This window comes from Esox lucius, chromosome 6, assembly GCF_011004845.1.
Source record: "Esox lucius isolate fEsoLuc1 chromosome 6, fEsoLuc1.pri, whole genome shotgun sequence".
NCBI classification, from domain to species: domain Eukaryota; kingdom Metazoa; phylum Chordata; class Actinopteri; order Esociformes; family Esocidae; genus Esox; species Esox lucius.
In genome coordinates this window covers 22,251,385-22,278,246 of record NC_047574.1, presented here as the reverse complement: position 1 = coordinate 22,278,246, position 26,862 = coordinate 22,251,385, and the positions used below count along the sequence as shown (strand labels likewise).

The window sequence follows — 26,862 nt, the reverse complement described above, 5'->3', positions numbered from 1 at the left end:
TGCTGGGGAATTAATATGACCACCCTGACATGGTCCTGATGGGTGAAAGATGGTCAGGGGATGGGCTGACCCTGCTAGCTACCCCCGGAATGTTCTGGGACCCGACAGTTTGTCCTTTAGGGATGTTGGTGCGGTTATAATTCTGGAGTGGGGACCATTGTAGTGCTTTTTGGGTAAGTAGGTACTGCCTTTACATACAGTTTTGGAGTGATTTTGTCCGGTTATTCTGGGCAGATTTTTTCAGGTTGGATGGATGATGCTTGTGGACCACAGTTAAATAGTGCCACGGATTCTCAGTGTGATATAGGTTTTGGCCACTGTCGGACATTCACCTTTCAGTTACTGAGCCACACCAATGTTGCTTTTGCCTGGTGCTTGGGATCAATGTGCTTGAGACTGCAAACAGCATGCAAGCTGCAAAGAGCTGTGACACCAGATGAGCATTTGAAATGTAACCTATTATTGAAGGGTCATCTTCTAAAAGGCCGATTTTAAGTAGTCAGCAGAAGTTGTTGAAAACACCTGCTGGAGCAGTCTTGAATTTAAATCCGTTCAAAAAGCATGTGAAGGCAAATGTTAGCTATTTGCTCTGTGACGTGTCTGTATGCCTTCTAGAAGACCTAGCACTTAATTTTCCACCCACTAAAGTCCCACCCATTGCAAGTCAAATTGTGATTGGTTGATTGTACTGTCATTAAAGATAATGCTGCTCTAATAATGTTGAATGGCAGGTGACTTGTGTCCAAATCTTGAAGACCGATGTTCTCTACACAGAGCACCAAAGAAAAGTTCGGATCTGATAAATATTTTGTTAACCCTTCTCTTTCCAACACAAGAGGCCAAGTCCCTGCTGATGAGAAGCATTCCCGCAAAATAAAGATGCCACCAGGGACCCTGTCTTGAGGCATGGCCAGTGTTAGGTTTTCACCACACAGTGCTTTTAGTTTTGGACAAACCTTATCTTGGTGTTATCTGACCACTAAACCTTTTCCCACATTCCAGCTGGGTTACTCTTATTCTTTCTGTCCAGATGAGGCTTTTTAAGTTTGTTTTTTTGCCAGCATCCCAGTTTCTCAGGAGTCTTAATCATATTCCAAGGCACTTCACTATATGAAAGACAAAGTAACCTTAAGAGCTTGATGCAATCCATATTGTGGAAGTTTACAACTGTAGTGGGATTGAAATCCAAAGGTTACTTCTAATTGAGCCGCCATAACCACAATCCTTGAAACCTTGCCTTTAACTTCCTAAAACTCAAAGTAATAGTAATTTAGTAGTTGTTTATGTGAAGTAAGGCTGTACCTGGTGTCAGTCACACTAGGATAAGTACACACAAAATATTTTTAACAGGACAACTTATGTTGAAATTAGATATTTATTAAATACTTCTCAGACTTGTTCAATAATAACAAAGCTATGATAATCTACTAACTTTGAAACAAACACTTAGTTTAAACGTCATGAGTTTATTTATTGTATGGTCATGCAAAAATCCAGCATCCAAATGAAGTGACTCAGTCTAGTCATATGCAGCCCCTTAGTATATGGTTAAAATGCAGTCAAATGACTAAGACAGGGATACATACCAAGGATACTAAGGCTTTTATCTTTTTTTGTAACTTTTTTACAATGTGATACATCACTTCATTTCGATATTTCAGACGGAGCCATTTTCATTGACCTTGAGGATGCATGTAACATTTCTTAAGTAAACACAGACAGTGAAAAATATTACTAGAAAGTAGACATGCATATTTCCTCCTCTTGTAAAACTGCATATATAGTTTTGCTCTTAAAGTGTGTGGCTTTTAACATTTATTTTTCAGCATTTGTTTTTTTCTAAGTCATAATCACACAAGGCTCTCTACCCTCCCCTGCCCTGCTAGCCAGGTACAGTGAACTCAAGGTTAACGGTCTTTCCCTCAGTAGTGACATTGTCTCCTTCATTTTGAATTGAACTGTTTAAGCATTGAACTACACTGCATCGTTGTACTCTTTCACGTGAACATTCCCACGGCCGTGTGAACACAGACACAATGAATGGAAGCGTCAGGGCCTGGGGCAGGAGACAGGCCAGTGCTCACAGCACAAAGTCAGGAAAACATCACAGTCAGTACTGTACCTGTATACACGACGTCATGATGCAAAGGGAACACAGTCTGGTGGCGGATAGGTCACAGAATCCAGCAGTACACACAGCAGGGTCACATCAGACTTGTGATATAAAAACGGCACAGGCTTTGTTTTACAATGTTTCATTCAAGATGTTTTGATGTCATTTTTGATGACCAAGAGTCACCTCGTTAGGTCAGTGTTTTTCAGCTTTTTTTGGTGGGCGGTCTTTGACAGGTTAATTTGAATGTGATTACCATACAGAGCTACTTAGCACAGGAGTGAAGGGACAAAATGGCAAGCTTCACCCCTCTGGTGGTACAAAGTCACACACATTTCTACAACACAGTGAAAAACAGTGTTCCAATGTTTTACCATAAACCCAAAGATATGCTTTTAAAGGGAGATTGTTTCAAGTGAGTGTTTTGTTTTGGTGAGTGTCCATCTACACTATATTAGAAACTGGGTAATTTGTGTCCTGAATGCTGACTGGATTAAATCTCTTCAGTCACGTGTATATGAGACAATATACCACGGGTATGATGGGAGAATAGTTTTTTCTATTTATTTTAGTATAACAGTATATAATATCAATAAGGCATCTGTTTTCTTGGCGAGGTATAGGGCCAAGATACATCAGCTAAGGGCTATATCCAGGCACTTCCCTCCATGCTTAAGAACCCTTTTAACCAGGGCATATTGGCCAGTAATACCAAAACAGCAAGGTGCCTTATTATTTAAGAATTTGAATCGGGAGTATTCTCTCTGTGCACTGATCCATTTAAGTCTGTTAGGGCAGCGTGTGTGTGTGTTGTGCATTTGTGTGGGGAAGGGATGGTGTTGGATGGGGGAGGCTCAGGTGTGATTGGTTGGCAGCCTGATCCCTATTCCCCACCAATTACTCCCCTAATCCCATATTTACAGCTCCAATCGCAAAAGAATCTTAGATCATCGACAATAACACCAGTAACAGTAAGAAAACTAACATCTAGAACAGTTACAACAGAAACCGTGACAAACGCATCAATCCATTGATTGCCTTCAGCGGGGCCCCAGACTCCATCCCATTCTACACTTCAGCCAAGTCACAGGCCAACTCAGCACCCCACTTCACTGCATTCTCCTTTTCACATGCTTTTAGTGCCACTGACTTTACAGGGAGGTAAGGTAACGCCAAGCTAAGACTGTACAATGATAAGAGACAGGCAAAGGGTGACATCACACTGAGAGGGGCTAATAGACAGCTGCAGGGTCACCAGCTGCAGGAACACAGGGGCCCCAGGAGTGGGCTAGCTTAACCTGAAGTTGCAGAAATGATCACATAGGGAGTGAACGGAACAGCATTGAGTCTCAAGTTTATGTGCAAAACAGTACAGTACAGGCCATTTTAGATATTTTTATTATTTCCCCAAAACTGTATCAAACATGCTGAAATTAGAGTACAAAATATAGGTGGGAGAGGCATCCATGCTTCCAGAGTTTGGTTTGGGGCCTTGGAATCATAGTAGTATGTGACTGGTTTTGTCATGTGCCCTCTAGTGGTCAAAATGAAGATGGCACACTCGGCAAACTGAGAACCGATGGTAGTTCTGCAACTTCATGTTGTGCTGGTTTAGGAGTGTGGCTGAAGCTGGAGAAGCAGGCTGGTATATAGACCTAACTGGCACAGCACAGGGGCCTGGAGTTTAAGCCTTGTGTGAGTGTGTGTATGCAGGGGATCTCAAAGCGCAAACAGGCCTTACAAGGGAACTACAGGGACATGAGAACACACCTTCAATCTCACACACTCACACCCATTCCCCAAACCCTGAAAGTAAAGTCTTTCCCATTTCTGTTTATAAATATCTATGTGTACATAACTATATTAAATAAAGTCCCCATTTAAAAATAATTCTCTTCAAACACAAAATACTTTCAAATACAGCATCATTCAGGGGATAAAAATGAAAGATTCCACAATAACACATCAAAATACTAAAAAACTGTCATAACCCACCTGACCCATAAAAAGATAACATTTACATTAAAACAATTGTAATGACTAAAGATGTCCACTGTCTACACTTTGGTGCATTGAATAATCATGATACATAACCACTTTTACTTCTTCGTTTCCTCCTCACATTTGTTTGCATCCCCCAAAAACAAAGTAGATATACATATTAATTTAGAAAGAAATCCTTTTTCTTTTAATAGAATATTCACGTAACTGTTCTTTAATCTTCATTACCCCATACCTGTTGATTAAATGTGTGAAGGATTTTCTTTTTGTACATACGTTAATACTTAAAACACCTTTCCAAACTACGGGCAAAAAATATGGATCCATGGAAAAAGGACAAGACAGCGCCCCCCTGTGGGCATCAAAAGCATGCACCGTCCGGAAGGCAGGGCCTTGGCCACAGCTGGCCCCCAACATCTAGCTAGGGTGGACTGGATTGGTGTCGGTGGTGTTGTCGGTCGGTCGGTCTGCTTTCAAATATTAGATTTTATATTTTTCCCCTTGGATTTGAAACTTCAAGCAGTCTCTTCCGGCCGGGCTCCTGGCGCCACTCCGGCCACTGAGAAGAAATGCTTCAATTGGCTTCAGAATTCAGGCAAAGCTGAGAGATACAAAGAGATTGTGGCGGTCATTTCTAAACGTCGCCTGAGTTTACATTGCTATAATTTACATACAGAACTTACACCTCTTAACAACCGGTAAATCCCCCCCCCCCAACTTTACAAGAGCAACCATATGCCTAGGGACACAGACCGATTTTTCCCTATGTTGCCTCTGGGATTCGAACCAGTGACTTTTCTCTCTGACCACAAGTCTATCTACAGAAGGTAGAATAAAGGTATCTGCAGTCAGTACCTGGGTAAAAGCTCACTGGAGAGGTGTGGCAGGCGCTCCTGAACAGTGGAAGTGCACGTTGAGCCACTTGGTGTCACGGCGGTGCCACACACGGGTCTCCTCTGACTGGCAGGAGCGAGGCCGTCCCTGGCTGTCGATGTACTGTGTCAGGCGGATGTAAGCGATGCAGGCCGCGTCTTCCCCGATCAGGTGCACGTGGGGGTTCAGGATGGTGGTGTGGACCGGCTTGCTGTTCTTACTCAACACTACAGAGACAGCACCTTCAGTCAGATCAAACCTTCACTACTCACCCCTCATTGCATTCCCGTGGAGAAGAAATAGCATTAGGCCTTTAGTGTAAGAAAGGGTGAACCAGACTTACCTGGTAGTGAAAAAATACAACATGAAACACAATAACAAGGTTGTTTCATAGAAAGTGTGGTTTTACACTGAAATACTGTAAGCAAACACATTATGGGACTACAATTACTAGAATGAAAGTGGCAACGGCTCCGCTGTCAGGACTGAATCTAAATGTTACTGTTTCTTTATGTCATTATACATTTGCTCTACTTTTGCTGCGCTTGTTGATAAAGTGTAAAAATACTGTAATTTCAATGCACTTTAATGACTAGAAGGTGCTTTTTTTTGTGCTATCCTCTGTGTGCTGTTGAGGAACTAGAGTTGTTTTATTTGCCCTATGTCTCAGCCATCGCACAAACACTAGACTGTATAATGACCCCGGGGATGATGCCATGTCATCCTGCAACTATAGTAAAGAGCTTGACAGTGTGACAATTGCATATGCCACTAAAAATGTTGGTGTGAGGAAGAAGACGAATTGTGAGTTTGTGAGTTTTATAGACCCAGTTACGGTGATATCAGATAATGTGCAGTACTGTGCAAAGGTCTTATTCGCACAAAAGTAAAACCAAAGCCACTTATTTAAGAAGTAACTAGAACGTGTGCCCTTCAAGACATTGTTGTCAAACAACGCTACCCAAAAGACACCCTATTTGTGGAAAGACAACAATTTAAAGAGAGATGCTTACAGTTGTCAAAGTAAAACTTGTGGAAGTCCATGCCCTCCACCAAGTTGCCCAGGGCCTCAGGTTCAAAGGAGGTGAGTCCAGGATCACAGATTCTCCTAGAAAGAAATGTTCATCAGAACCGTGGGCCTACCCAGTAAGACCAGGGAGCTGTGCTGGACTGGTGATTTTTTGCTTTTAAAGCAGGAGGTATAAAGTGTATGTAAACTCACGTGTATGCCTCAAAGTCTCCGTTGTTGATGGCCTCAATCAGCTGCTCGGTAATCTTGATGATCTCCTGTTTGCGGGCTGAAATCCAGAGATGGGAGGAGAGAAACAGAAAGCCACAGTTAGAGAAGAGGAAGATACCACACAGAGCCCTGGGTACACTAGACCTGTCCTGAACTGGACAGAACTGCTATTGTTACACACAATTTATAGCAGTACAACTGGGGAAACCAATGGAAACCACCCTCATAAGGTCCTACTTAGCTGTAGTCTCTATGCCATTTCCCTCAGCCTTCCAGTAGTCCACCCTACCCAAAGTAGAGGGCAATGTTCCTCAACACTGTCAAATCCCTAAACCTCATGTTCACAGAAAGTTACCGATCGTACCTAGGAAACCTGTTGTGATTTCCAGTCTAAACCTCAATGGCCTACCACACTTGTCAATCCTCAACCACAATTTCATTGGACAAGCAACACACAACCTGACTTGTTTTTAACCAAAATGGCATCAGGGAGTGTGACACGCATGAAATGTCAGTCAACCGGCTAGCCACTAGCCCAGGCAATCTGCCAGTATCGTCCAGGCATTCAACACAGTCCACGTTAAGTACGCAACACCGCTTATACAAACACCTCCATTTGTAGTTCACACTCCCACTGGAATGATAAGCTGACAAAAAGTAGCTCTAGTCTGGGTTTTTAGAAGCTTGCTGTTCTGTAGCCTAATATATACTGTCATGAAGACAGTATATATATATATATATATATATATATGAGTTTACAGTAACTGTGAGGCCATTTAGTAATGAAAGCCAGGGGAATGGTGTGTGTGTGTGGGGTGCATGTGACTAACTCTACAGTGTCGCTGTCCCAAGGCTAACTTGCTCATCTGCTTGTTGCTTGCCCCTTGGGAACACAGAGGATAGTGTAGGCAGAGCCCGATCTAAATCAGGCCAGAGGCTCTGACCTGAAATGTTCCAATTACCAGAAGTGTGCTTCGCGTCATCATGCAGTGGGGCGGCCAGAAAACAACATGACAACAGCAACAAAATGGCAACCATCTAAGCAGTCCAATAAGGCACACACACAAACAAACAAAACAACCGATGGGGGATTGTTACATAGAGTAAATTACTGACTCAAAGTGGTTCATAAGAGGGGCCACCGTGGAAATCCCCCCAGCACGTGCCTCACTGCCAGCAGGGGGCATCATTCAGCTCTAACACTAGACAGGAAGGGTGAAAGCAACTGGGCAAAAACCTAATGAGGGATTGGCTGCTGTCACCTCTCCTTCAAATCAATGCAAGTGGGCCAAAGGGGAGAAAGTTTAGACAATTGAGATGAGGCCAGTGTCTGACCAAGCTTATTGACTGTGTACAGTCAGGCTCAGCTGTCAGGCTGGGTTTCTGTGTCACAGTCATGGGACGTGAAAAGACCAGTGAGCCACTGAAGGCCGACAGTTCATTCGCTGTGTGTTGGTGGAAGGTGGAGGACAGGAAGAAAACGTGAAGGGAGAGGAATGGAGAGACAGCCTGAAGGGAGAGGAATGGAGAGACAGCCTGAAGGGAGAGGAATGGAGAGACAGCCTAAGGGAGAGACAGCCTCAAGCCAGGACACTGGGCCTAGGTGCAGATTTTCACTTCAAGCTGAGTGTGTGTGTGTTTTTAGGTCAATGGTGAGGATGCGGTGACCTATGTCCTATGACCTCTCCTGACAGTCTTCAAGAAACAATATTATTAGGAAAGTCTTCAATTACAACCTATTATGGGGACAATCCTATGGGGAAAGTCCAGACCATAGGCACAGAGAGCCTTGGGGGGACATTCGTACGGGGACACTGACACACGGCCTTGGTGGGACATTTGTACGGGGACACGGAGGACAGACGGCCTTAGGGGGACATTCGTACAGGGACACGGAGGACAGATGGCCTTGGGGGGGACATTCGTACAGGGACACGGAGGACAGACGGCCTTGGGGGGGACATTCGTACGGGGACACTCTGAGGACAGACGGCCTTGGGGGGGACATTCGTACGGGGACACTCTGAGGACAGACAGCCTTGGGGGGACATTCGTACGGGGACACTGAGGACAGACGGCCTTGGGGGGGACATTCGTACGGGGACACTGAGGACAGACGGCCTTGGGGGGGACATTCATACGGGGACACTCTGAGGACAGACGGCCTTGGGGGGACATTCGTACGGGGACACTCTGAGGACAGACGGCCTTGGGGGGACATTCGTACGGGGACACTGAGGACAGACGGCCTTGGGGGGACATTCGTACGGGGACACTGAGGACAGACGGCCTTGGGGGCGACTGCATGCTGACCGTTTTAAATGACGGTGTGATGAGGACAATCTGAAAGTCACAGTAGAACGGGGTCAGACGCATTTAGGGGGACAGTGGTACGGGGACAGTAGAAATAAGCTCAGAGAGGTCAGAGGTGAGAGACGGTACTGCTGACTTACAGGTGGGTGGGCAGTGGGGGGGTTGGGCCAGGGGCTGCTCCTCAGTGGCACTGCACTGGCTGACCATTGCGCTGTCCGCACTAGAGCCGCACGCTGACACTGTCCCCATGGCAACACACACACACACACACGCCAGAGAAAGACACAGCAAGGTCAGACACAGTACCGCATCTCCTATTTCACCATGAGAAAACAGCCCCGGAGCAAAGCGTACACTTACAAAACACACCACACGCTACATATCCCGTCACCTCCAAACACAACACATTATACAGAACCACACCCCGTCACACCTTGCCAGAGGAACAGAAGAGGGAGACAGATGACAAACACACACACACACACACACACACACACACACACCTCTAACAGAACACACTGCATACTGTTCTACTCTCGATATCATCTGATACAGAACGTTTTCTCCCTACTTTGCATTCCAGTTGTGGCAATCTCCTCTAACAGAGGGAAGTGTGTCGTATATGGCCGCTTGGCTGCCACTCAATATTCCCGTCTTAATCACAGCGCGTCACAGCACTTTGAGACCACATCAGTGCCGAGAGTCACGGAGACTAACACTCTCACACACAGACACAGTGCAGAGGAGACGAGCGGCCTCTAATCTGTCACTCAGACCTCGTAATGCTTCTCCCCGACAACAACGCGGCACTGTAAACTAGGTCTGTGGAAATCTACTCCCGGAGACTGACAGGTTCCTACCTCTATGTGGTGTGTGCTCCCGCATCTGAGCGTTTGAGCCCTGAAAGGGGCCTCTGTGTCGGGACATTATTTCACCCTCTCTCAGAATGTGGGGCCCTCTCCGCTCATCACCATGGTGACGTCAGCACCGGAGAGACTGCCAGAGTTGGAGACTGTTGCCTCTGTTTCCCTGACGACTTGACACCAAGGTGCCCTCGCGAAAGCCTGCGGAGCAGCCTGGTTTTCCCCCAAGATGTGCCGTGAGGCCCTGGCTGAGTGGAGACGCTTGGTTCCCAGATCTGTGTCATTCACGCTCCACTGACCTGTCCCCGACCCCCTGTGACCTGTGACTTGTGAACGCTGTTTAAGCAGCCAGTTAAAGGAGGATGACGTGGTCCTCTGAAACTCTGCGGTTTGGATGAGCGTTGAAAAAACACTGTTTCCACAACTCTGCTGAACTGGAGAGCCCTGTTATCGATGTTGTTGAGCTTTGGGTCCAGACTGAGCCCTCACGCGCACCCGCGCACGCGCGCGCACGCACGCACGCACGCACGCACGCACGCACGCACACACACACACACACACACACACACACACACACACACACACACACACGTTCAAGAGTGGTCAACTGCCAACTCTCAGCCCAGGGGAGCAACGAGACAAACATGGGGAGGCTATCTAAAGACCTGGGATATGAGGAGAAAACCAAGACATATAAGGCCTTGATATGAGCCTAGTCGTTTGGTCGGATCAAAAGCAGCTAAACCACTCTTCAACTCTTTCTCAACAACTCAGACAACAGTGCTATACTCCATTCTCAAGCATATATTCTTTTTTTCTCTGTAGGAAAACAAGCCTTGTTTTGACCAAACCACTTCTCTGACTTCTACGTAGCAATGCCAATAAAACCTACAGCAAAGGCTGTTCACAAACATGTCAGTGCTTCATCTTTCCCTCTGCAGCTATTTACACTACATTCTGTTAGAGACAACTTCCATCTGTTTGTACCACTCTCATAAGATCCATCATACTCCCCAGGCCCAGACACCAGCCTGACCGTCATTGTAGGCCTCACAGCCCTTTATATTGATTTATTTTCTTTAACAAAGAAATCAAGGAGTAGGACTGACTACAGGAAAGGACATGATTTATCATTGTGATCCTCTCTTACACAACTATGGCTTCTTTTATAAACTATCTTCACTGACCTGGATTTCTAAGGCCGATCTTAAACACTTGCTGACGAACGCTTATTACGGACGGATACATAGATACTTGGAATAGGTGAGAAAACATGCAGAGTACGTGAAAGCTTGACATGTACCTTTCCTACCTTTCATATCCTCCTCTTCTGTTGTGTTACAGCTCTCTGTGGAGCCCTGCGGAAGTGATGAAGAACACACGGGCACAAAGAAGGAAGGGGCGAGAGACGGGGAGAGACAGCGAGGAAGGGAGGTTAGTCCGTGGCGTTTGAGGTGACTTGGAAGAGACCTTCCCCAGGCATCCGGGTATGTGGGGGTCAGATGGAAAGACCCCCCCCCAGAGGAACACAAACCCTGCACAAACCAGCCAGGCAGACAGGAGGGCCAGCGCACAAGGACCCACAAGGACCCACGCCCAACACAGCCGTTTAGTGAGGTGGGTAGAAGCTGTGTGTTGAGTGGTGCGAGTGTGCAGCCTGTTTGGTGGCTGAGTGGAGGGTGGAGTGTCAGAAGCAGGTGTCTTGGGACTGTTCAGATGGCCAGTCCAGCTAAGTGTTAACGTCAGGCAACGCTGAGCGGTTAAGCACACATTAACTTAGCATCACTTTAAGGTGTCTTAGTAGAGCTCCAGCCAGTCTGAGGCCTCCTAGCGGAGCTCTAGAAGGTCTGAGACGTCCCACGGAGCTCTAGCCACCATAAGGTATTTAGCATTTTATGGCATTTTAGTAGTTTTAGCCAATCACATTTTAGTAGTATTTGATCAGTAGTTAAGCGTTTGCCTGCAGTGGCTCAGTTGGATTGGAAAGGTACAGTCGCAGCTTACCTTGGTGCCGTCAGCTGGGTTGTGCACAACAGTGGTCTGAGGCTCCTAGGGGGAAGCAGGAGAGAGTTTAACATGCAGGGGAACCACCGGGGAAGGCCCAGAGTGGGTGGGACATAGACAATCCCCACCCCGACGCATGTAAACCCCCACTAACACAGACACCGCCACGCACAGGAGCCATAGAACAGGGGCAGCGGCGGGGGTCTGAGATGAGCCACACCACCTCATTCCACTGGAAGAAGCACCGTGAACTAAGCTCTTTTAACCGTACTGCCATCGAACTTAAAGGACATCTAGAAGGCGAAGCAACAGAGGAGACGTACACAGAAAAGACGGCCAAAGTTGAAATTGAGGATGAGGGCTGTGAGATGGGATCAGCAGTCCACGCCCCACCCCACTCAATGCCGCGAGACCCTGCCACCGCGGTCAGTCACCGTGGAAACATTCATCACAAAAGCGCTTGCGTACGCAGACAGCCCCCGGGGTACTGGTCCACCAACCCGCACGCATTACACACCCCAGACCCATCACAGGACACCGGTCTACGGACACCATCTCAGCATAACCACTTAGACACAGGAAGATGCAGTCCCTCAGATTACACGCTTATTCCCATAAAGGGACAAGATGACCGTTAATTAAGCCACGCGCACATAACTGTCAAAAGAAACCGGCTTAGTTGCGATCGCTTTAAAATGGCAACGCTGAGCCTACCATTGTAGCGGCGTAAACATATAGAGAAGGGTGATGTAGCACAGACATCACAGCCTTGGGACAGCTGTCAGATCAACTGAGCGGTGATGACCCAGAGAGACAAACCAGCAGTAATCCAACCACATAATCTAAGGAAACCAGGATTTACTAGCTCACTGGTAACCTTACAAGGGTGTAGGGCTACCAGTGATCGTCCTCTTTGATGGAGGTTGTACACTGATGTGTCTTTAATAGAAAACTAATTCACTAATCCACACATTGTGGCCTTGCCAACTACCAAGGCTTGGATTCTCTTGTTTGTCCATGTTTCTCTCTCAGGTCACTGTAGCTTAGTAGGTTGTCTGACAGACCTCACTACATGCTTCTAGGCCAGAGGTAGGCCACTAGATCTCAGCCAGCAGCTGATTTTTGTCAGAGTGGATGATCAGCGAACCGAAACATAACGATTGAGAAGAAAAAAAAAAAAAGTATTTGTGAACTGCAAAGTGACCAGTAAGCCTAGAAATAGATTGTATTTGAGAAAAATTTATAATTTCATACCTTAAATTGATTAACAGTAAAAAATTTATTTTTTTAATGGAAATACAAATTTCTAAATTAAACTCATGTTGCCCTGAATTCCAAGTGGGAAGAAACGGTCACGTGCAGGATGGCTTTGGCCCATGGGCTGCCTGTTGCGACCCAGGCTTTTTTTTTTACCACAGCGCTTTGCTTCGCTGGTTCAGTTAACAGGGTCGAGGGTCAAACACAGTACTACACCACTGAGACCACTGAGAAGGAAGATTCAATGTCACTTTAGATTAGTTTCTTGACACTGTGCCTGTTGTCTTTGTGCCCTAGGAAAGGCTTCAAGGAGATAGAGGGACTGCATCTTCCAAACCAATGGGATATTTCTGCTTCCTGACATTTCTGGGTCCTGTTTTACCCTGAATCTGTTTTATCCTGTTTCAATGAGCTCAGGAATTGGTTTTCCAAAGACAGATTCCTAGGAATATTCAATTGTGGTATTGTGAATATATTATTCTAAAAATGAAATTGTAAAATACCATTCTCTAATTGTCTTGTCAGGCAAAGTAATGTATATCTGTCGTTGACAAGAGAGGACTGGGTAAAACAGGAGCCTCGTGAGAGAGGGTCTCACACACAAACCTTAAAAACCATCAAAACCATCATCCGACATCACACTTGATTCAAAATGGAGGTGGAGAGGAGAGAGTGGAGGTAAGGAAAGACAAAGTACCGGGGAGTCAACACAGAAGGGATGAGACAAACGGATGTGGAAAAGAATCCAACAGAAACTTAGGGACTAAACCCAACGCAACAGGGTGAGTAAAGCAACGATGAGAAAAACCAAGTATAGATGGGATACCATTGGTGCTGAAGATGATATGCTGTTGTCTTTGGTGCTGCTGGAGCTGCTCACTACACTGTTTTTATTGTTGTTTGTCTGCGGCTGGGGCAAAAAAAACAACAACACAAAATGACTTCTACAGAGTATAGTGGGATGTATGTAGCGCAAACCCATTGGACTGTCCTCAGCCAGACTGGAAAGCTGAGGAGCAGGTTGGGGTCTGTGTGTGGTCCTGGAACACAAGTCTTCTTCAGGCTACAGTAAATCTGAGTTTCCTGCGTAGATGTAGGCCAGCTTCATGGTGTAGACATGGTAGTGGCGTGGAGTCATTTATTAATTCCAACTTTTGGAAATAACTTTTTTATCAATAAATTGGCAATGTGTTTTTGGATGGTGCTTTTTGCAGGGACAGCTGTTGAATGCAGTATATTGTACAGAAGGCACAAAATAAAATGCTGTAGAATTTAGCACAAGTATTTTCCCTTTAATCCATAAAAAGACTGCCTCTTTGATAGAAGGAATTTGTAGGACTAGAAAGGTGTGTTCTGAAGACATTGACACTTCTGTGTGAGCATATTAACATTAATGGCATGTTTATTGATGTTAGTGGTTTTCTTTCATTCTGGAAATCCTGTGCCGAGGTCCCCAATAGGACGTGTCAAGCGGTATTAAGTCTGGGAATACCTCATGCCTGTGATGTCTTGTCGCGTTACCATCTACGGTCTCTGTAGATATTACACATGGTAGTAACATTTCTAAATACACAGGAATAACAACACATTCATTGTAGGAATCCCTAAGGACTTTGAGAGTAGAATCCATCCAGCCCCAGCGCTTCATTCGCAATATTGACTGGTACCTGCTGGAGTGAATAATCCCTTAGAACAGCATGGATCACAATCAGCACCACCTTGTGGAGTCAGATCATAACAAGCACTTAACATCTACTCTGCAGACTACAGACAGTCAACCGGGTAGACAAGTTCAAATGTCTACACTATATGATTGAGGAGGGAAAATGGACTAGCAGCGCCTAGCTGTTTGAGTCTGTGCATGCAGTGAAAGGCCTTGATGAGAAGGTTGTTGTTCTGGGAAAAATGTTAATAGGAATGTCTCCCACATGGACTATGGATGTATGTGTCTGGAAGTTTCCTTATCAGGAAGACAATGAAGTGCTTAGTAAGGTCAATAGAAAAGAAGAAACTAAAGTAAAGTGATTAGAGGCGCGTGCCAGCAACCCCCACAGCCTGCCCGTGTACAGAAAGAACAGGAGACCTCAGAGTAACAGCAAGAAAGCGTGTAACTAGCGCGGTAACTATCCCTTTAACAAGGAGATCCTTTAAAAAGGAATGAGGCGTTGAAAGGTTTCGAGAAGCGTGTTCTGTCAATAAAAGGTGAAGAGCAATATGTTGCTGAGGTATTACCTGGCGCCGAAGTACCTCACAGGTGATACAATGCACCAGACAGTGAGCGTGTGTAATTCCAATGGTTTTAAACATGCTCAATGCTCTCGTTCCCAGAGACGGAACAGCATATGACCTGTCCTACAACATCTCTGTTTCTCCTACGACAAAAACTAATGAAGGAAAATCACATCTACCCATGAAAGGGGGTGAGATGGTTGTGATGGAGGGCACAGTTGGTTGTTTTATTATTGAATTTCTACGTGACATGGGCATTATTTGGGATTTTAAGGTATTTTTTTACCCTCCTGTCACCAAAGCAATGTACTGTCAATAAATATTCCTTGTCCAGTTCCAAGCTGTTTCAGTGGGAGCAGATAGTCACCACTGTTACAGCTATAATGGTTATACTCTGTTCTGCTTCAAAAATGGTTCACTCAACCAGGAAGTAGGCCAGAACCACAGTGCTTGGAGGAGAGCATTCCTCTGGCTAATAACTACCCATCAGGTCGCAGGCTCCCAACCTGCCATAAGGAGTCGTTAGTACGTGACCTAGCAAGACAACCCTGTCTGACCGTCCTTACCCTCAACCCTGAAAGTGACGTGCCAATTTGCACTGCCCTTTGTGGGAATCCGGGACACCAAATCAGGCTATGAACCTGGGTCACAAGAGAACAGCTGTACTGTGCCTTAGATCATTTGTACATGCTGTAAATCAGCTTTCCTTGCATGCAATTTTTTTCCGATAAAAAAAAAAAACTCCTTCCATTGAATATCTACAACTATTGTTGTAGACTTACAAAATACTGACTCACACTGAACCCCGACAACAAAAGCTGACTGACTGAAAAGCTGACTACTCCACATGGCATAGCGTTTCAGGGAGTGTGTGTGGCGTTGTGTTGACTGTGCAGCAGGTTGTGGCTTGAGATGCTGGGGTGATGAGTTGCCAGGGGGGATAGACTGGGGGCAAGGTCGTGGGATTGAGCCTTGCAGTGGGTCTCAATAAGGCTCAGAGACATGGCATGTAGGCAGATAGGTGACTGTACGTGAAATCAGTGAAACTGAAGAAAAAAAAACTAGCAGTTTTGTGGAATTCAAAGCACGGCTTTGACTACCCCTGTCCTTTTTGTCACTCCACAGAGGCCAGGATTATAAGACCATTTCAGAGTGTCCTCTGCCCTGTAACATTTCCAAAATATGTTGGTTCACTAGAGGCTAGTGAAGTCCCTACACTCCTTATTCATACTGGGTTGTTGCTGCTAAATATTGTTTCACAGGCAACAAAGACAGAAAAAAAGTGGATAAAAATACAATGTTTCTCTTGAAGGGAAAAAAAAAACATGAGGGTCCAATAAATCCTCCAAGAATCGAGAAATAAAGAAACTAAAAATATTGATATTTACAATGGCACAAATGCCCCCTATTCCTGTTGCTAGGCCAAGCCTGCTGCCATGGGATACACTACTATTGCCATGGTGATGGTGATCAGTGCTTTTCTGGGAGAGAGGAATGGGGGGAGGGGGGCTGCTCAGAAAGAAAGAGTTTCTTGTGTCTCTTTTCAAACAGATCCTGAAAAGACTGCTTTAAATGTTCTCTCCTATACAAAACACATGTACTCTAAGCTTTGTGCTGTGTCTAAAAACATCAAACTCTACCTATCCTATTCTTTAACAGACCATTTTTCCAGCTCTTTGGAGGGTTGTGATGGAGAGACCTTTGCTATGCCCCGGGGTTTTAGATTTTCGTCTTGGCACGGACCTAAAGCTTCCATTTTAGGCGAGAACCGCGTGGCGGGGGAGGGGGTGAGCAGAGACAGTAGGCTAGTCCGTAGGCAGGTGGGCTTGGCCTGGCTGCTGGGGAGAGCATTGAGGGGGAGGTACAGTATGTCAGAGAGTATGTGTCTTAGCCCATGTACTGTAGGTATGGGTTCTGTGGAAGGGAAATGGTGGTGAGAATGCTGGGGATGTTGAATGGAGTTGAGAGCCAATGGATTTCCAATGAGACAAACTACCACAAACCCTCCAGCATCTCGACCGAGAGAAAGAGAGATAATGAACGAAAGAGAGAAAGAGATAGAAAAGACAGAGCAGATCTCACCATTAAACAAACACTGGAGCTGGATTTCCTTTTCTGAACAGATAGCAACAGAGGGGAGGGAGAAACAGGGAATCATGTGGGAAAAAGGAACCAATAAAAAGGAAAAATAAATCTGCTAGTTAGACCCCAGTAGAGACAGAAACAAGAACACCACAAGAGATCTGAGAGGGACAAATGGGGAAACAAGGGGAGGGCTTTCCACCAATCAAATGACATTGATTTAAAGCTACATGGCTCTACTAAGCAGTATTAAACACAATGACAAATGATATCATGCGAGAGCCGGCCATGACTTCAAACTCCTGCGTGTGTCCAATGGAAACATTTGAAATATACTTGTGACCGGCAGAGTTGACATGAAACCCTTGATGAAGACAGCTGATCTGTTGAAAAGCTGGTGGTGAATATGTCTGGCTGTGCCCTTTTCCCTGTGTTCAGGTGGGTTTGTCACAGACCTGTTGTGTCCTGGGCATTGTTTGGCCTTCGTCAACCACGGCACTTCACTACATGCACTGACTCGCTGTTGAAACCCAATGATCTTTGAACATGCGGATCACTCCGATCCCTTACGATCAGAGGAAAGGTTTGCAGTACCGGAGGAATTGAAGAAAACATCGTGCTTAGCTATGTCAGCTAATTCAGGAGGCCTGTCAGTAACACAGCTCTTTGATTCTCTTTAGTAGCTTGGTGGAATGGATTATTAGCCCAGCCTTTCAACTCCATTCTCCAAAGGTAAAATGAACTGCCCATCGGCTGCCAGGCCAACTTATTGCTCTCCGTCAGAGGTGGCCTCTTCAGAAATCAAAAACAATCCTACTTGTCTGTGCTAGCTGTCCACACACACACACACACACACACACACAATCATAACTTCACTATCAACTGGTAAACGAAGGTAGATAACACCCTTAATGTAGAAAACTATAATGTAAGGCAAAGTCATATTTATTTATAATTACCTTGTGACATTCCCAAGCCATATTTTGACTACCTGTCAAGTTATATAGATTAAAGAAACTGGGAGATCTTAAGGTAAAAATGCAGGTATCTTGATTCCCACAGCATACTCTCCTAAAGCCTACACATTTCTCAGAGAGAGAGATCAAAAGAGAGCACGAGAAGAAGAGAAAAGACTCAGAACTTCTACACAACTCAAGACCCTTACCTTCACTCCACCATCTGACTTTTTGTTAAGTAAACTTTTGCATGCTGAAAAAGAAGAGGGACAGGTTCAGAAATTATGACACTGAAAACTCACCAAGAACAGCCTAAGTGAGAAATTGAATACATTTAAATACATTTAAAATTCATCAACATTTTAAGAAAATGCAATATATTTTATATATATACTTTTCTTGGCTTGTCAAAATGTAGATATTTAGTATTATTTTGTGGAAGTATATTAAATACTGTACATTTAAAATTACGTTTAAATACATTCATTGTAATTAAAATTGTTCCAGTCAAAATCGAGTTCAATATATTTATTTTTACTTTAATCAACATGGAATGATACTGTAATGGGAAAAAAGTGAAACATTTGCAATCGTTGTGTTCAGGTGAAAACCTGTTCAGGAGCCATCCGATGTTTGTAACTTGGAAGGTAAATCAATTCAGTACCCTGCACCTGTCCTGTATGTACAGTGAGATCAGGGCACCTGTCCTGTATGGACAGTGAGATCAGGGCACCTGTCCTCTATGTACAGTGAGATCAGGGCACCTGTCCTCTATGTACAGTGAGAACCGGGCACCTGCCCAGTATGTAGAGTGAGAACAGGGCACCTGCCCAGTATGTACAGTGAGATCAGGGCACCTGTCCTGTACGTACAGTGAGATTAAGTTATCTGTCCTGTACGTACTGTGAGATCAGGGTACGTACAGTGAGATCAGGGTACCAGTCCTGTATGTAAAGTGAGATCAGGGTACGTACAGTGAGATCAGGGTACCAGCCCTGTACGTGCAGTGAGATCAGGGTATGTATGGTGAGATCAGGGCACCTGTCCTGTATGTACAGTGAGATCAAGGTACCTGTCCGGTACGTACAGTGAGATCAGGATATTTGTCCTGTATGTACAGTAAGATCAGGGTACCTGTCATGTATGTACAGTGAAATTAAGTTCTGTCCTGTACGTACAGTGAGATCAGGGTACCAGTCCTGTACATGCAGTGAGATCAGGGTACGTACAGTGAGATCCGGGTACCAGCCCTGTACGTGCAGTTAGATCAGGGTACGTACAGAGAGATCCGGGTACCAGCCCTGTATGTGCAGTGAGATCAGGGTACGCACAGTGAGATCAGGGTACGTATGGTGAGATCAGGGCACCTGTCCTGTATGTACAGTCATATTATGTTATCTGTCCTGTACGTATAGTGAGATCAGGGTACCTGTCCTGTACATATAGTGAGATCAGGGTACCTGTCCTGTACGTATAGTGAGATCAGGGTACCTGTCCTGTACATACAGTGAGGTCAGGGTACCTGTCCTGTACATACAGTGAGGTCAGGGTACCTGTCCTGTACATACAGTGAGATCAGGGTACCTGTCCTGTACATACAGTAAGATCAGGGTACCTGTCCTGTACGTATAGTGAGATCAGGGTATATACGGTGAAATCCGGGTACCTGTGTTGTACGTACAGTGAGATCAGGGTGGCACAACGCAGTAATGTTTTCTATACAGTATGTTATCACATACAGACAGACTGTACTCACTGTACACACATTACAGTGCAAACGGTCACGAAAGAGAAAAACGACAGAGACACAATAAATGCAAAGAAACACAGACCGACAGAAAACACACAACCTTCAATCATGTTTCAAAGTTCCTCAAGGTCCCTTACCTTCCATTGAAAAAAAGTAGGAAGGAGGGCAAAGATTGGGGGGGGGGGGACCGCAGGATGTTTTAGAGTGTTCATGTCAATGATGACTGGTCTGCTTGAGGTTCATGCAGCGGAGAGGTTAGTGGGTCATCCAAAGCTTGGCATGCATTATCCACAGGAAGACACGCTGCCCCCTCGCCGCTTGATATGGATTGGATGAAAGCATCCAAAGCCTGGGCTTGTTTTGAGGGCGAAAGCAACACTGAACACCATCCGTGATCCCTGTAGCGACCATCATGAGGCAACAGTCAAGACAAGTCAACAAACCAACGGAAAGGGCAGGGCTGTGTTTAAGTGGGACTTTAAGCCTCTGTGGGTTGAACCGTGACTGACCGGCTCAAGCTGCCAGCGACAAAGCCTTCTTTTCCCCATAGGAAGGTACAGACAGGAAGAAATTAAACGGAGCAAGCAAGACCTCAGAGAAAGTGCCCAGGACATTTGGTAACCCATGCAAGTAACATGCTGGCTGGCGGGAAGTGCCAGGCCGTGCAAAGGTCTCAACTTGGACTTATTTGCGGGACAAGGGCCATTTGATAGTTTGTTCGCTTGTAAAGTGTGAAAATGCTTTTTTGAGTGGAAAAAGACATGCCCGTGTTAGGTAGGCACACACACGCAGACAGAGAGAGACACAAACTCGCACACCATGTTGCTGCTGAATCAGCACTGTGACTGAGTGTGCATTACCAACACATCATGCTAAAGGTCTTGAGGTTTGTAAGAATAAAGGGAGAGGAGGCCAGTGTCAGAGTCAGGGACAAAGATAAGGTAAGCCAACTAGTTATAGTAGCACCTGACAAATTGAATTATCATGAAGAGTCTATCTGCCGTCACACAGTGGTAACTCAATCTTCCCTACCTGGGTGTGTGACCATGATCATTTCTTAAGAATATCATACAGTTGGAATGTATTATGCATTACCATCTATCCATGGCTCGTGAACGCAAAACCATTTGATTGTCCCACTGAGTTCCCAGCACCCAGTGCCGGCCATAGCTGTTTGGGGGTCCCAAGGGAGGCTTTCACAAGGTGAAACACAGTCCATTAAAGAAGTGGTTCTCAATTCAAATTCGACAGTTTTTTTTTACTACCAGGTAGAACAGAAGACCTGCAGTACACAGGGTCTCCAGACTCAGAGTTGAGAACAACTGCTTTTTTGTGGACGGGTTAGTGTCCTGAGTTTTAAGCTTTAGAGAGTCCTGGATCACTCCACAGATTCTAGTGCAGGGGTGGGGGTTGGGGGCAGTGGGTCAGGTGTATCTACGGGATGTCCTGGTGCTGTGATGGCCTGTCTGGAGCAGTACAGTACATGCCAGTTTGCGGGTGGGGGGTGGGGGGGGGGTCTCAGGCCACATGCTAACAAACCAAGAGGCAGTGTTGTGCCAAGTTCCTGCCCTGCCTAACATACCTTCTGAAGCCAGAGCGGCCGTGCTGGTGGTGGCCGCAGGGCTGGTGTGCTGTCGGCCCACTATTGGACAGAGATGCGTTCAGTTGGGAGGAGCTAGGGGCCTCTGTAGAGCAGTGTCACTTCCTTGAGTGCCCTGCCCCCGCTCCGCTCCACTCTCCCGGATATACCCATGAGCTACAACTACTGTATCTCCAGCCGATACTTCAGTGTACACGCTCAACGTTCACAGAAACACCCTCAGTGGTCTACCACTGATCACAACAGGTTATACAGAGACACAGAGAACAGTGAGATTCACAATGGACCGTTACGAAGCATTATAAAGCACGGTTGTACGTACAACAACACATCCCTCTCATCTTTAGAAGGCACAGAGGTCGATGACTGATGTCTCTAGTCCACGATGGTGCTTTACAGAATGGCATTCAGAAGAGGCCAACAAGCTACTTGTATGTGCTGCTAAGATTTCAAATTGTTCACTGAATGTCTTCTCTTTGTTCTAGGAGGTTTCTCCAAGCCATTGTGACTAGACTATTTGTTCTTTTTGGGGTTAAGGCAGGGTATCTGTAAAGCACTTTCTTTCAACAGTTGGCTTTCTAAAATACATTTGGTTGAATAATTGATGTATCATTCAGCTGGAAACCTGGGCCACTGAACAGAGCTTAGTGTCTGAGTAATTCATTGGTTGCAGATGAGTTGTCGACTCATACAAGGAGAGACAACTCAAGAAATCAGCCCTCTGCAAGGCCCTTTATTTTGAAGGGCATCATCTCATTTAATACACAATGCCTCTATTAACTAGAGTATTTACATGGGATTTGGAGTGGGCCAGGTTCATGTATTTGACCCATTGCTCTTTCAGGCAAAAACCTTTTCTGTATTTCTTAATTGTCTCAGTCTATTACAACATACATAGAAAATGTGTCAGACAAAAAAAATACCTGTGTTTACATTTCTGTTTTAGTGGTAAAGTCTTATACTGGGAGTTTCCAAGGCAGTTCTCTCTAAAGGAATATCAAAAATGGTAAGGGTATTAAACCAAATTGACTCAACACCACCTGCACTGGTCAACCCTTCAGGACATTCCTGTCTGCCTTTGGAGTAACTTCATCTCCTAATTATTGGCAGAAGCACACTAGTGATTCTGAACTTAGAAAAGCAGCTGTCCCCTCACCTGAGAAGTTTCTGGATACCAGCATTGTGGTAAGGATGGCTCCCTGGGGAAAACACAACACACAAGGTTAGTCGAAAAGGACAACAGAGGATGAAAGACTTTCTAACAACAGATGGGATGTATGTATTTGCGTGTTCAATCAGAGAGTGAGTGTGTTAGCGAAAGTGCATGCACGGGTCAGTGTCAGTCACCTTGAGTTTCCTCCGGGCATTAAACTTGCGCAGGCACTCCACAGTCTCTTGACGATGCATCATGGATGCCACGGTGGAGCGTTGCTGGATTGACGGACACCAGGAAAGAAACAGCAGATAAATAACAAGCATTAAAGGGCCAGCGTTGCCACTGTGTGAGACTTACGCGTCACCCTGGTCAACGCAAGGTCAATGAAGAGATGGGGGAGACTTACGCAGACCCATGGGTGTTTAAGGGCCTGTTCCGCTGTGATCCTCTTGGCGGGGTTGATGGTCAGCATCTGGTTGATCAGGTTCTTGGCCTCGGGGGTCACTGTGTCCCACTCTGGGGAGGGGAACTAGGAAGGACGGAGGGCAGAGAGGGTTGGCGGAGATGGAAATAATGTAAATGGGCTGGCAGAAACTAATCCACGGATACTACTGGTCTCTGCTCTTTGCGCGGGAGATGACCTGAATACGTGAGTGTTATAGTAGAGACTCAGGACTCCGAAGAGGCCCATCATGGTGGCCCTTTCCGCCTCATTCGCCCGGCCGCCCCATATTAATGTCCTGGCTGTTTCTCATAATCACACTGCTTCCAGACAAAAGCTCTCCATCACACTCACATTTGTTACTAACACACACACACAATACAGTACAATCACGCACTGAACACTGTGTTTTTGGGTATGAGAAAATCTTTGCTCAAATACCTTGTTCCAGCAAAACATTACAGCATAACCATGGACATTAGGTTTACCTGAAAAGTGTTTTAATCGGAGTACCTCTTTTTATCTAGAAATTGCCAAGGCCTAACATGGGTAAAACGTGGGTAAAACAACATTTACAATGAGTCATGATAATCACACTGGTCAGAGAGGTTCCAGTCACTCATGTCGATGTTTTTTACAACAGCCCTTATTTTTATTTCACCTAAACCACAACCATGAAAGCATTGTTAGACTTAAATATGCAGCTATGAACAACAGGGCCCTGGAAGATTTCAGTTTGAGTCATCAGGCAATGAAAATAAGCCCACATGGCTGAGAGTTGCCAAACATGGATGTGTGCGATCTAATTATGAGGAAGCTAAGTAGGACGCTAATTGAATGGCAGGGTGCTTTCAGACTGCAAATTAAACTAGATTAAAAAGAAAACAGTTTTCATTGTATGTAAGTCAGGGATGTCTTTGAGCAAAAGCCTGCAGGAAAAGGTTTGTTAACCAACTCCTGGTGTACTAAACTAGCTTTAAGTTAGGCCATTCTTTGATAGCTGAAATCCATACTATGAAATATATAGCATATTAAAGACATTTTTATATTAATGCTATTTCTAACAGGATGTGGGGAAAGACAGTTTTTGCTAAATGAGCATTAGGCCGGATTTGATTCTACAGCAGTACTTCTGAACTTCTATACATTTTAAATACACATGTGTACTGTGTCAGTGGTAATGTTTCAACAAAAGTATATTTAAAAAGTATTCAGAAAACAAAGAAAGTCCAGACTTTACACAGGACAATCAAAAACACGGTTACGCGTTTCAGGTTTTGTAACAACAGAAAATTATTCTGTGCAAATTGAGGTACTTATCTACTTGGCGCTAAACCAAAGGAAGACTTTCCTGCTGCTTGTATACACATCTTAGAATCCTTAGCTTGTTTTCCTCAGGCATTATTTTAAGTTGTGTCCCTGGCTGCCAAAATGCCTCTCCCCCAGGGTTAGACAGCGGACAGGGCCGCTCGGTCAGGATCGATGAGGAAGAAACGCGGCTCTCTATCGCAGTCAATTAAAAGCGCAGCAGAATGTGTGGGTGTGCGTGAGAGGAGCACTTATGCACGCGAAAAGGTGTTCACACAAACAGGCAGATACTCTCTCAGTTGTGGTTTGTTGCACAAACCCACACACAAAAGAACCACACACACTTACTAGCACCTTCACACACACACTATCACTATCACACTATCACAGGCCAATGCACAAAGTGAGGCTCTATTGAGCTTTTACCCGTCATCCCATCAGAGGAGTATAAAGTGGCTGTGTTCTGCTAAAAGCTCCTGACGGCCCAACTCAACAGCGATACACCACTACAGCACTGGCCCCCGTCCCTCTCCTCTCCCCCAAGGCCTCATCCAAACCAACCCACAAACAAGTGTAGGCATAATACACGTATTCACACAGACACACACCGTAAATAGACGTGTACTCACACAGACACACACCGTAAATAGACGTGTACTCACACAGACACACACCGTAAATAGACGTGTACTCACACAGACACACACCGTAAATAGATGTGTACTCACACAGACACACACCGTAAATAGACGTGTACTCACACAGACACACACCGTAAATAGACGTGTACTCACACAGACACACACCGTAAACAGACGTGTACTGACACAGACACACACCGTAAATAGACGTGTACTCCCACAGACACACACCTTAAATAGACGTGTACTCCCACAGACACACACCGTAAATAGACGTGTACTCCCACAGACACACACCGTAAATAGACGTGTACTCCCACAGACACACACCGTAAATAGACGTGTACTCACACAGACACACACCGTAAACAGACGTGTACTCACACAGACACACACCGCAAACAGAAACATATTCACACAGATACATGCCTGAGCTCAAACAGACACACAGTGTAAATGGACGCGTACTAACACAGACACACAGTGTAAATGGACGCGTACTCACACAGACACACAGTGTAAATGGACGCGTACTCACACAGACACACAGTGTAAATGGACGCGTACTCACACAGACACACAGTGTAAATGGACGCGTACTCACACAGACACACAGTGTAAATGGACGCGTACTCACACAGACACACAGTGTAAATAGACGTGTACTCACACAGACACACACCGTAAATAGAAGGGAGTACTCACACAGACACGCACCGTAAATAGACGTGTACTCACACAGACACACACCGTAAATAGACGTGTACTCACACAGACACACACCGTAAATAGACGTGTACTCACACAGACACACACCGCAAACAGAAACATATTCACACAGATACACGCCTGAGCTCAAACAGACACACAGTGTAAATGGACGCGTACTAACACAGACACACAGTGTAAATGGACGCGTACTCACACAGACACACAGTGTAAATGGACGCATACTCACACAGACACACAGTGTAAATGGACGCATACTCACACAGACACACAGTGTAAATGGACGCGTACTCACACAGACACACAGTGTAAATGGACGCGTACTCACACAGATGCACACCATAAATCAGGGTCCAAAACAGGCAGTCGCCAAATGAGGGTACATTTTGTCTTTGGCGAGTAAATTATGGAGGCTACACATCACCCTGGTGGGTAGAAAAAAATTATTTCCTACACACGCTAGAGAAAGCTGCTGGTTTGCTGTCACTTCTGTCTGCTGGATCTCCCGTGCTGCATGTGTCGTGCTTGAACGTAGTACCTAATGTTAAATGCGTCAGTCATCAAACAGCATTTTTTTTTGTAACACAGTAGCTAAAACCTGAGGTAGGCCTACTTGTTGGCAGTCTAAGCAAACCCAGCCATCATGTGGAGGTTTATTGGGTGAGTGGAGCCCCCAACAAAGAAAAACAAAACCGTTCAGGCTGAGGAGACCACTCCTACCATGGCTAATGTGAGCGCCCCCTCAGCATCTCATCCTCCGAAAAGAATAAGGAACTTCAGTGTGAGATGGAGATACAATGACGGTGTCCCAAGGACACGGCTGGAGTTGAAGGAGGGGGTTTTGTTTTGCAGTGTGTCGTGTCAACGCAAAGGACAAGGGCTGAAAGTCCTTGTTGACACTACAACCATGAAACTGGAGAATATATTAATTAATTCTAATGTGTTACACTTTAGTGTTGAAACTGTTGAATGAATATTTCTGCATACAGTTAAATGTTACTAACATTATTACTGCACACTACTATAATATTGATTGAGAATCTCATATGAGACCAAGATGACATGCTATATACTACTAATAGCAAATTGCAGTAGTAAATAGCAATTCATTTTTTTGACTGGTAAAAGAATATGTCTGGCTGGTAAATCTTTTATATCTACTAGTCGCCTTGGCTGGTAAGCCAAAAAGTTAATTTTGCACCCTGACGTAAATAGACGCATACTCACACACACACCACATCAATAAATATGTACACACACAGTAAATGGACGTTTACAAACACACACACACCACATCCATAGACT

The 26,862-nt window shown here is 45.2% G+C and overlaps 1 protein-coding gene across 20 annotated transcripts in view; it reads right to left on the bottom strand.

Annotated features, from left to right (window-relative positions):
• Positions 1 to 1,450: 1,450 nt before the first annotated feature.
• Positions 1,451 to 26,862, bottom strand: part of camk2g2 (calcium/calmodulin-dependent protein kinase (CaM kinase) II gamma 2) — a 70,050-nt gene continuing 44,638 nt past the window's right edge. The window contains exons 10-22 of one of the 20 annotated variants that reach the window (XM_020047359.3): positions 22,844 to 22,966; positions 22,629 to 22,712; positions 22,438 to 22,480; positions 21,264 to 21,323; positions 18,141 to 18,184; positions 13,491 to 13,574; positions 11,408 to 11,452; positions 10,707 to 10,761; positions 8,681 to 8,779; positions 6,210 to 6,285; positions 6,001 to 6,095; positions 4,970 to 5,214; positions 1,451 to 4,673 (exon numbers count right to left, since the gene is read on the bottom strand). In XM_020047359.3, the coding sequence (XP_019902918.1) occupies positions 4,982 to 5,214; positions 6,001 to 6,095; positions 6,210 to 6,285; positions 8,681 to 8,779; positions 10,707 to 10,761; positions 11,408 to 11,452; positions 13,491 to 13,574; positions 18,141 to 18,184; positions 21,264 to 21,323; positions 22,438 to 22,480; positions 22,629 to 22,712; positions 22,844 to 22,966 (1,041 nt within the window). In that variant the 3' untranslated portion in view covers positions 1,451 to 4,673; positions 4,970 to 4,981. Of the gene's footprint in view, positions 4,716 to 4,969; positions 5,215 to 6,000; positions 6,096 to 6,209; positions 6,286 to 8,680; positions 8,780 to 10,706; positions 10,762 to 11,407; positions 11,453 to 13,490; positions 13,575 to 16,975; positions 17,009 to 18,140; positions 18,185 to 21,263; positions 21,324 to 22,437; positions 22,481 to 22,628; positions 22,713 to 22,843; positions 22,967 to 26,862 lie in introns of all 20 variants that reach the window. The other 19 variants (XM_010892300.5, XM_010892299.5, XM_020047362.3 and 16 more) reach the window with 19 other exon arrangements.